This window comes from Gymnoscopelus braueri, assembly GCF_963280865.1.
Source record: "Gymnoscopelus braueri genome assembly, chromosome: 10".
Taxonomy (NCBI): domain Eukaryota; kingdom Metazoa; phylum Chordata; class Actinopteri; order Myctophiformes; family Myctophidae; genus Gymnoscopelus; species Gymnoscopelus braueri.
This window is the reverse complement of record NC_137611.1, coordinates 20508080-20520159: the sequence shown is the minus strand read 5'-3', so window position 1 is coordinate 20520159 and position 12080 is coordinate 20508080. Positions and strand designations below refer to the sequence as shown.

At 44.3% G+C, this 12080-nt stretch overlaps 1 protein-coding gene across 1 annotated transcript in view; it reads left to right on the top strand.

The window, feature by feature from the left end:
* Positions 1-12080, top strand: part of LOC308093727 (vertebrate ancient opsin-like) — a gene marked incomplete at its 5' end in the record, with an annotated part of 89426 nt that overhangs the window by 12265 nt on the left and 65081 nt on the right. The window contains one exon of the mRNA XM_080440056.1: positions 5126-5454. Coding sequence (XP_080296182.1) covers positions 5126-5454 — 329 coding nt within the window. The remainder of the gene's footprint in view (positions 1-5125; positions 5455-12080) is intronic.

Here is a 12080-nt window from a genome sequence, read left to right as displayed (position 1 = left end):
TATATTAAAATTGGCTTAAGGGAGGACCGGGCCATAACCGGGCCATAACCATATAAGGAGTTCCGAATGCAGCTACGCCCAAATATAGTTGTCTAACCTCAATGTATCGTCATACATGGCATCAGGCGCAAAACAAATCAGTCAGCTCCATATATGGGCACAAAAGGGGGCATGCCCATAAATGGGCATATACTGATGACATCAGGGATCTCCATATTTGGGCATAAAAGGGACAACAGATACAGCGATCTATATATAGGCATATCGGTTTAAAAAAACTTTAACAAAATTTGAAAAACAAAGTTCCAACATAGTGAAAATAGCGGATTTACAAGGTCACGATGTGTGGAATTGTGACGCAATGTGAACCATGTTCTTTCTATTGAGGAGTCTTGGCTTCATATACACAAATCCACGGAGCGCTGCCCTGTAGGTGGCGCCGCCATTGCTGCGGTGTCAGACTCGGTCAGCTGCTGCTACGGCTCTGTCCGTCTGTTGACGTTACTCTTTACCTGCTTGGCTGTTGGAGCAGCCATAAACTACACAGGTACAGTACGTCCCGATTTTCTGTACATCTTTGTAAAGTTAGTGTTAGTAAAAGTTAGTCAAAAGCAGGTAAAAGAGTAACGTGAGCAGTCAGTGACAGCAGCTGACTGACACCGCCCAGCAGCAGCTGACCGAGTCTGACACCGCAGCAATGGCTGCGCCACCTACAGGGCAGCGCTCCGTGGATTCGTGTATAGACCACTGCTTCTCAAACAGGGGTGCCCCTGGTGCCCCCCCCAATTGTTTACTGTACATTATCTTTCTTTCATATGTTTTTTGCATATTATTGTACATTTTTTTTGTCTTTAAATGTCTTGATGAATTGAATACACAGGACCTCAATGAATTGAATACACAGGACCTTAATACACAGGACCTTAATGGGTTATCCTTTTAGCATTCTTTTGGTTAAATCTGTGCCACCGTGCCTTGTTTTTGCGAACAGTTAATAAAGTATTCAATCAATCAGTAAAAAAAAGAAGCAGGGCATCAGTGCGTTTAACATAAAGCATTATAACATGATTGCATTATAACAGAAAATAAAAAGGGTCAGGATGGCAACTTGATCCCTTCAAAACTATTAGAACCAACGTGTGTCAAAGGTGTACCTCCTTGCAGCTATAGCTTCCTATAATCATTATTTCATGCTATAGTCATTTAGAATTTAATTCCCCTCAGGTATTACACCTAATACCCAAAGAAAATCAATTAATGCTGACAGCACTAATCGTTAAAGATCAAAATGACATGTTGATGGCAGCTGAGTTCAGGAACCAGGGAGAGGAGAGGGAAAAAAAGCAATTATTACAATAATGCAGACCACTGTTTCTCAACCAGTGGTCCACGGACCTCTAGTGGTCCATGGTGTAATTACAGGTGGTCCATGGGTACGTTTAAAATGATTAAAACTATATTGGTCCAAAGACAATGGAGGGACTGCATAAGACATAATATGCCAGTGGTCCAGAGACAATGGAGGGACTGCATAAGACATAATATGCCAGTGGTCCAGAGACAATAGAGGGACTACATAAGACATAATATGCCAGTGGTCCAGAGACAATAGAGGGACTACATAAGACATAATATGCCAGTGGTCCAGAGACAATGGAGGGACTGCATAAGACATAATATGCCAGTGGTCCAGAGACAATAGAGGGACTACATAAGACATAATATGCCAGTGGTCCAGAGACAATAGAGGGACTGCATAAGACATAATATGCCAGTGGTCCAGAGACAATAGAGGGACTACATAAGACATAATATGCCAGTGGTCCAGAGACAATAGAGGGACTGCATAAGACATAATATGCCAGTGGTCCAGAGACAATAGAGGGACTGCATAAGACATAATATGCCAGTGGTCCAGAGACAATAGAGGGACTGCATAAGACATAATAACGAGACGAGTTGAATTGAACCACTTTCAACCTGGTGTCCCTATTTTGGGCATGTCATTATAGGCTAACATTTTCAAAACACCCCCCTCTCCCCCCAATGATAGAAATTGCAGAAACAGACAATTTACATTGATATTGCAGCGCGTCTTTTCACAGTTTTTGCAACAAAGCTTAAGTGGTTACATGTGGGAAGTGGTGGAGACTCATGAAGCCTGAAGCACAGAAACACAAGGTGTATTGTTGCTTTGAAAGGTGTGGAGTGCGTTTCATTTCACTGCTCACTATGCGTTTCATATGAACGGGCTGAGTAACGGTTGTGGGCAGAGGAACACAGGAGGCTGTAAGGTGACTGCGCGCACTGCGCGCACTCGTGTGTGTGTTTGCACGCGTGCACAAACATCCTCCATCTTCTTGTTCTTCAGGATCACCTTTACCCCTCCCTCCCTACGTTGGTCCATTCCTCCCTCCCTCCGTTTGTTCATTCCACCCTCCTCTGTTTGTCCATTCCTCCGTCCCTCCCTCTGTTTGTTTGTCCATTCCTCCCTCCCTCTCTACGTTTGTCTATTCCTCCCTCCCTCCCTCCGTTTGCCCATTCCTCCCTCCCTCCCTCCCTCTGTTTGTCCATTCCTCCCCCTCCCTCTGTTTGTCCATTCCTCCCTCCCTCCCTCTGTTTGTCCATTCCTCCCTCCCTCCCTCTGTCTGTCCATTCCTCCCTCCCTCCCTCCTTCCCTCTGTTTGTCCATTCCTCCCTCCCTCCCTCTGTTTGTCCATTCCTCCCTCCCTCCCTCTGTTTGTCCATTCCTCCCTCCCTCCCTCTGTTTGTCCATTCCTCCCTCCCTCCCTCTGTTTGTCCATTCCTCCCTCCCTCCCTCCGTTTGCCCATTCCTCCCTCCCTCCCTCCGTTTGTCCATTCCTCCCTCCCTCTGTTTGTCCATTCCTCCCTCCCTCCCTCCCTCTGTTTGTCCATTCCTCCCTCCCTCCCTCTGTCTGTCCATTCCTCCCTCCCTCCCTCCCTCTGTTTGTCCATTCCTCCCTCCCTCTCTCCGTTTGTCCATTCCTCCCTCATCTCTCATTCGTCCCCATCTACCACCCTATCCTCCTTCTCTCCTTCTCTGTTACACCCCCCCCCCCTCTCTCTCTCTCTCTCTCACACTCTCTGTTCTGCGCACAGAGCGCTTTTGGCCGCAGTGCCTCAGCAAAGTTTTTTTTTTTTAGATCTATTTTTGGCATTTTTATGCTTTAAATCAGATAGGTCAGTGTAGAAAAAGCCGTGAAACCAAGGGCAGAGAGGAGAGCCATGTGAGACAAGAAGGCGGTAGTCACATTCTAAAGGAGCATTATGGTCTGTTCCTTTACTGCCTGTGGGCTATTACCTTTATATAAGCTTCAATTCATTTTGTAATTGGCTTCAAAAACAACACATGCAGGGTTAAAAGGAAAGACGAGAGTCTAATAGCGGCATAACCTCCTTGTCCAATCTTTGGCAATCGATAGTTACCTCAGTGTGTGTGCAGTTTGTGAATGAAGCCGCACAAACCACAATGCAGCGTTCAGTGGTGAAGCCACGAGCTTGGAGATCGGCTATTTTCAAATAGCCTAAGTATGCAAAGGGCTGAAGTGGTTAATGCATGTTTTGGCCTATAGAGCTGGGGAATATTATATCGAGACTAGATGTGTGATATGGCACAATTGTTGTCTTTTCCAGGTTTGTATCACTTACAGCCTTATCTTAAAAAAGTGTCCAAGATTTTTCTTTTTTTTTAAGCTAAAATAACTACAAGCTACAATCTCACGGCGTGTCGCATCATGACATGTTGTGAGCATGTAGATCTGCTATCTTTGAACATTTTTGAAAAATATAGATAGATTTGGGACCTATTTTCGCCAGTGCCTTACCCATCATCCCTAAACTTCTTTGACATTTTTTACTATTTTTAAAAACATTTTCAAATAGTTGAACTAGCTGATCTACATCGACACGTTGTTAGCTTGTAGATTGGCTATTTGAAGTATTTGAAAATGTTTTTAAAAATAGTAAAAAATAGCAAAGAAGTTTAGGGATAATGGGTACGGCACTGGCGAAAATAGGGCCCCTTGTCCATGTCACCCATCCGTGACCTAAAGCCACTCTGCAGTGCTGTAAGGAACTCTGATCACTAGCGTTTGGACTTCTAACACGGCGACACAAACAAAGAACAGGACGACAGAATGAAGTGGCAGAAAACAGAGAGACAGCAAAGGAGAAAGCAGACGGGGACAGAATAAAGAGCCATAAAGCAGATAGAGAGGGGGCGAGAGTGCAAACCGTTTTAGCTTGTGTGTTTATTGAGTTGTTATGATGGGAAAGGACATTTCTGTGCTGTTTGAGGACGTCTCTGTTATCTCGTATACTACATTTCATGGGCTCTGTCAAGCAGGCATAGCACTGGACGTGATTTACAATGTGCATCTGCTGAGGACCATGGCCGTAGGGAACTGAAATATTCGATGATCAATGCCACGCTTTAATTTTATTCTATTTACTTTTGAAGATAAGGTGGCTAAACATTTGGACAAGTACTGACTATTTGTCTACCGTTGATGGCTCCATAAAGCGTGAAATTTTCATTATGGGTTGACACCCCGTTGCACGCATGACCTAACTGGTGCTAAATGTAGTATTAGTTTAGGTGTAGTGTTGCAGTTGCACACTGTAGTAGTGTGTGTGTGGTATTTTTTACTTTACTGGAGTATTTCCAATTTTCAATACTTTTTCTTCTATTGCACTCAGAGGCAAATATTGTACTTTTACTCTACTACAATTATTTGAAAATGTTAATTACTAGTTACTTTGAAGATTTTGATTATTATTACAAAACATATACTTCAGCCCTATACTTTGTCTATTTGAAATTAGCTGATCTACAAGCTCACAACGCGTCGCAAAAAAACTTTTACTTTTGGTGTATATTCTTTTGCCAATACTTTTGTACTTTTACCCAAGCAAATTTGGAATACCGGACTTTTACAGAGTATTTCTACATGGTGGTATTGATACTTTTGCTCAAGTAAAAGATGTGAGTACTTCTTCCAACATTGTGTGTGTGTGTGTGTGTGTGTGTGTGTGTGTGCGTGTGTGCGCGTGTGCGTGTGTGTGTCTGTGTGTGTACTGAATGAATACGACCCCCCCGCCACAGGCATCGTGTCCCTGATCTCGCTGGCCGTCCTCTCCTTCGAGCGCTACAGCACCATGATGGGCTGCATGGAGGCGGACTTCACCAACTACCGCAAGGTGACGGTGGGCATCGCCGTGTCCTGGGGCTACTCGCTCTTCTGGACCACGCCGCCGCTGCTCGGCTGGAGCCGCTACGGCCCCGAGGGGCCCGGGACCACCTGCTCCGTCGACTGGACCGCCAAGACGGCCAACAACATCTCCTACATCGTCTGCCTGTTTGTCTTCTGTCTGCTGGTGCCCTTCCTGGTCATCGTGGTGTGCTATGGAAAGCTGCTGCAGGCCATCAAACAGGTAAACGATGCCTGATTCATGCTTGGTTGCCCGGGGTCATGAATGTGTCCGTATGCACGGACAAAATGTGTCCGTGGCAAGTCTTGTCCTTGTCCGTGGCAAGTTTTAGTTTTTACATAACATTATGTTCTTATTTTGATCATTAGACCCAATTACTGAATGTCTCAGAGAGACAGAGAGCGTACAAGTGGCATGGGAAATTACATAGGGGGACATTAATGTGGGTGTGGCCAGACGGTGACGTCAGCAAGTCCGCCCGCTGTCAGATTAGACAGCTCCAGACTAGACTGTAGTGTACAAAATAATGCAACCAAATGGGTGCGTCCGTCGCCTCCCAATACACACATCTGAACAGGTTGGTTGGTTGTGAATTCGCGGTCGTGGATGTCTGTCGACTGTGTCGAGTGGCCCGCGGACAACTCAGAGTGTTACAGAGCCAAGTATACGGTCTGAGCAGCCAGCCAATATGCAACGGTTTGCGCTTTCCCCCACAATGGGACCGGAGTGAATCATAGGGGGACACAGTAACTTTTAATTAAACAGGCGACGGCGCCACTGCCTGTAATGGTCGATTTGGAATCCCCTAAAGTAGCCCAGAGGGTCCTTGGGGGGGGGGGGGGGGAGGGGCTCACTTTGAGAACCATTTCAATAATATAATATAATGTATGTATGATTGAATTAGTGTTTATCAGAAATTATAATGATGGCCAAAATTACATTATTGTTTTAAATATAGAAATCCTTAAGAGGGAATCCTTAATTAAGGAACCGGAATCGTTTAAAATCCTTAAAGGATCCCAACCCTATAGTTGCACGCGGTGCTGCCACGCACCAAAAATAGCAGATCTACAAACTTGCCACGTGTCGGGTGGTGAGCTTGTAGATCTGCTATTTTTTGTTCTTAACCACTTATGCAGGGTTATATTAGGGGGGGGTTAGTGGCAGTCACGATGGCTCAACAATGTCGCTTGATTGCCATGTCAAAGTGACAAATACTAAAATGCTCCACGTCAGGCAACAAATGAGCTTTTGATTTAATGACACGGGGGCTCCCGGTAATGTCGAGAGACTCATGATTATTTGATTATAATTTATAAACGATGATTACAGCCAACGTTTCTTGGTGGTGGAGGACAGGTTACCACTCATGTATAGCTGAGGGCATTCTGTCAAATGGCTCCGGCTGTGGGACACACAGTTCTGGATTGGATTGGATTGGATCGGTCAAACGAGTGGAAACAATTATTTGCCCCTCATTCATTTTAATGACGACGGGGAATTAAATGCATTTGCTTCCTGTTGTGAATACACAGCACCTTGTTCACCTTGCAATCACTTATATAAATGAAAGGTATTTTCGTGTTTTGGGTGCTGTTTTTCCGTTTTGGCGGCAGCATGCCGATACTACTTGCCGAAACACGAACATCTGTCTCTTCTCCGGATCACCTCTTCCAAACAAAGCCACCGGCCTGCCTATTTTAAATGTTCTCCATAATAAACTGACTTACTGGTCCTCCGCCATTTTATCGTCCTGCCAATTCTGTTGTGACTGGGGCCATTATTGTAAGTAGTGTTTGTTGTATTTTGCACATTGTTTACACACTCTCTCTCTCTCTCTCTCACACACACACCGAACAGGGATGAGCAGGAGCGTAGAGCGTGCCAGATGCTGAACACACACACACACACACACACACACACACACACACACAGACACACACACACACACACACAAAAGTTCAAATTTAAATCTAACAAACATTCACAGAATCTGAGAATCATGAAATCTTCCACCTTTTGAAAACGTTTTGATATAGAATTCAAACATTGTATCATTGGTGCTCTGTACACAGCACAATCCTCAGTAGAACCAAATGGAACCAACACATTTAATACACTTAGAGGGTCCATTTGGTTCCATTCGTACACCGAGTTGACGTACATCACGCTCCTTGACATAATGACATCTGATTGCCTCGTTTGTCTTGCCGCGTGCACCTTGTATAGCTGCTTAATTCACGCTGTCAAGCAACTAAAGTCACGAGGGAACCGCTATTGATATGAATCAATCTCTTTAAGTGCATATCGACCCTATAAAACTGCTGTCCTGTCCATGGCGACATCATGGATCATAATCTCTGAAAAACCAAGGCTGCCATCCTGAGGAAGCGTTCAGGAGAAAAACCCACTGACACGCGTTGGTGCTATTGGACCCGTGTGGACTCATTAAACGTTTACAACAGTAGCTGTTGTAATAGTGATGGCTCATAAACTGCTTAAACTGCAACCTGCAGCACCATCTCCAAAATCACCCTGGGTGCTGTTATGTCCCTGTGTCTTCTACAACGTCATCCCCTTATTCACTGCTGGTGGAGGAGTTCTAGGGTTTAATACAGTATATCGTTGCTGTCGGGCAGAAACCTCTTATCTCCATATTCAAACTTTTTGCGTTTTTTTTTCATAAACAAACGCCCTACTTGATCATACTACAGCGTCACACAAAATTGTCAAAAGTAGCAGATCCACAAGCGCGAAGCGCGGCGCGAAGCGACGCGTTTTGAGCTTGTGGATCTGCTACTTTTGACGATTTTGAATTTGAATCCTGAAAAGTAACAGTTTTGGACATGCGCACATTTTAATATGTTGGCCCTGTCAGTGAATGTTGTCTCTCTAATCATAGATAGATATGAAATATGAAATGGGAAGTAATTGTAATTTTAAGGTGGTTATTAGGGCTGGGCAGGGCAACACATCAATATTGATATGAGACTCTCGTCTGGGATTTTGGATCTTGGATTTTGATACGACATACAGTTAGTATTGTCATTTCCTGTTTATATAAATGTCAAAAATCTGTAGGCTCAGATTTCAAGGAAGGGAAGTAGTCAATCCCTTAAGTAAAGGAGGAGACAGGGATAGGTTATTCTAAGAGAGGCATACTACTGGATTCATTCTCTAAACACATGTATTTCCTAAAGGTTTAAATGAGGAATTTGGTTTGGTTGTGGTTTCTGTATAATTATTTAAGCTGCGTGTCATAATAGTTTGGTATTGCATTAATGATGGGACTTGAAATTATGTGATTTACATACAGTAACTAATGACTTTTGGAAACTATATAGGTCACTGAGACGGTTCATACGCTGATGAAGGCCAATAGGCCGAAACTCATTCATATATGTCTCTGACTGCTGCTGTATTAAACGCTCAAAGACTATAAGACTACTACTTGCAAGTGCGGTTGTTTTTTGATGATTTTGGTTTGTCTGGTCAGCCCTAGCGGTTATTTTTTCTTTGTGTGAGCAAGCATACAATGGACCGTTCCTGCGCAGAGAGAGTGTAGTTTAGGTTTATGTTGTGCTCCAAGGCCCTGAAGGGCAGTGTGAGGTAGACATTGTTTGGTTTTCACACACCGTCCCTGACAGACCCAAGGAGCTACGAGGTGAGACTGTCTGGAAGGCTGTGCCGTCCCTTCAGGGAACACACACACACACATGCAAACGCGTGCACGCACACGCACACACACACACACACACACACACACACACACACACACACACACACACACAGTCCTTGAGCAATCTTTCCAGGATTACTGCTCACTGAAATTGTTTGCATCATGTCTGCTGATAAAGAATGAACTCAGTGAGTTGGTGTGTGCATGTGCGCACGTGTGTGTGTGTGTGTGTGTGTGTGTGTGTGTGTGTGTGTGTGTGTGTGTGTGTGTGTGTGTGTGTGTGTGTGTGTGTGTGTGTGTGTGTGTGTGTGTGTGTGTAACATCTTTACTATTGGTTTGCTCGCACTGTCTCCCCCTATCAGAGTGGGAGCTACGTTTCAGCTGTTTCCAATGCAATGGGCCCCAAGCCAGGGGGTCCCGTGGGCATTTAGATTTTCTCGGCCAACAGTGGTCTGTTAGGACAGTGGTTCTCAACCTGTGGGTCGGGACCCCCAGGGGGGTCCCCACATGATTTCAGGGGGGTCTGCCAGATGACAGTAAAGTGACAATTTAAGGACTTTTAAGACATTTGTAATACCTAGAAAAGGAAAATGAATGAAATGAAAAAAGAGCATTACTGCATCAAAGGTAATCAACAAACTATACTATAAAAACTGGTCAAACATTGGCCAAATTGTTAAATAATATAAGAAAGAGGCAAAAATGATGAAAATAGACGATCTACAAGCTCACACGAGGCGTTGTGAGCTTGTAGATTGGCTATTTTCACAATATTTATCAAATGAACCGATAAATGTAATGCCTCAACTCCTACAATTCTAAGTCCTTGTCACTGGTGGGGGGGTACCCAGTTCAAAATGTCAAATATGATCATTTTGGGGGGTTGTGTGTGTGTGTGTGTGTGTGTGGGGGGGGGGGTGACATAATTATTCTCAACAAATTAAATTATTCATTAGTTCATTAATATTATTTGGGTAGCAAAATAAGGAACATTTTATACAGGCATTACATAAGCATTACATGCTGTCTAAAACAACCCATGATCGAACAATACATTATTGTCACATAGGCTATCACGTGTAGCTAACGTTACCATAACTAACGCAGCCACAACTGAATTGGTAGAGAGGCCACCTGGGAAACAAAAGGTCCCAGGTTCGAGCCCTGGCAATGTGTCGAGGTGTCCCTGAGCAAGGCACCTAACCGCTAACTGCTCCCCACCAGCCCACCTGCTCTCAAGTCTGACCACTTGGGCGCATCACTAACCAACGTGAATGTTCAAATTAGCTATCCTATAAAAACGAAAATCAAGTGGTGCTGAGAAAAGGAAAAGGGCTGATTAGAGCAGTGGTTCTCAACCTTTTCAAGCCGCGACCCCCAAAAAAGAATCATATTTGAACTGGGGACCCCCCACCCTGACAAGCACTTGGAATTGTAGGAGTTGAGGCATTACATTTAGTTTGACTCGGTTCAACAGATAAATATTGTGAAAAGCTCACAACGCGGTATGTATTGGGCCACAGACCCCCATAACTCAGAGAGTGTGCAAATGGTTTCATTTGCGCAATCTCTGAGTTACAGACTCGTAAGGGCTCATTTGGTTCCTAACTATCAATACCTTTGCTGGGGACACCCTGGAACCCCTGGGGGTCCCCACCTTGAGAACCACTGCCACAGATCACTCCGGCCAAACCTATTCCCATTTACGCAGAACGACCCGGCTCTTTGGCCACAGCAAATTATGAGCAGCGCTGCGATCTTGTGACGAGGGCTGCCTTTGACTAGAGCTATACTTCCCACAGGACACTGGTGTTCCTTCCTTTCATGAGGATGAACAATGGAGAAGAACTCCGCGGCTCTACCCACACACAGTCATTAGATTCTGTTTTTGGGAAGTGAGAAAACAATCTCTCAAGAGGCAGCTTTAAAATGTTGGTCTGACAAACACATTTTGCAAGATCATGAACAGACAAAAACACAGTGCTCCAAAAACATGGAGAGCACACGCGCGCACACGCACACACACACACACACACACACACACACACACACACACACACACACACACACACACACACACACACACACACACACACACACACACAAAGAGTGTAAAAGTGTTATGAAAAGGCTCATAGCTATATACAGTCATTTGTCTTCTTGTGGAGTGCATCCAAGCATTCCGTGGCCACAACGATGTCTTGCACGATCCCCACAATGGTAGCTCATTTTGTCAAGCTTGCGAAGACAGAGAACGCTGATCACTATCTGAGCAAGGCTTCAATTGTCCAAGTCACATATGCAAAATATTATTCTGCAAACTTGACGTGACTCACATAGAACAGAAAATGACCTTTTTTTTCTATTGAGATGGTAGGGTTGAACCAATTTGAGTTGCTTTGAATTGGTTAAAGCAACTCAATTGCAACACACAGTGATTGTTTTCTTTTGATTAAACTCGATATTTCTTTTAACTGAAATCGTGACTAACATTCACTAAAATAATTAGTTAAATCATTAACGAACAAGCCTAGAATGAAATAGCAAGACCGGGCGAACGGAAGCTGTCATCTGTTCGTCAAACGTTTGAAAATTGTGTGAGTCAACAGTCAACATCTTGAGAGACTATAGGTAACCGGTGCATCGCTGGTCAAAGAGGATGAAAGATGTGATACAGTGTGTGATGCTCAAGCCAACCTCCACCACTCCAATGTATAGAATTGATAGTGTGTGAAAGTGCTGCGTTATCATTTCCACAAAGTCACGGATCCCCTTGATGCACTTGCAGATCATGTTGCCGAGAAACATGACAGCGAAACGACTTTCACAGCAAAAAGCCCGGCGGAATAAGTACGGTCATGGAGATTTCTACTTTGGGTCATCATCTGGTACACTGTGCCGTTCGAAATAAAAACGCTAGAGCAAACTTTTAGCAGAACTCGGGCATTGGCATCGATGCACTGAAAAGAGAGGTCAGAGGGGTGCTGAGATTCCTGCAGGAGTACAGGGATTGCATCAGCACAGATGCTTGTGAAATCGTTGAAGAAATGGGAAATGCTATGGTTTTTCCCCCCTGAGAGAATGAGAAAATCCAAGCACCAGTTTTAGTCTGAGACTTCATACAAACACTGGCTAGAGGGGTGACCTTGCACAGAAATCTGGGCAGACA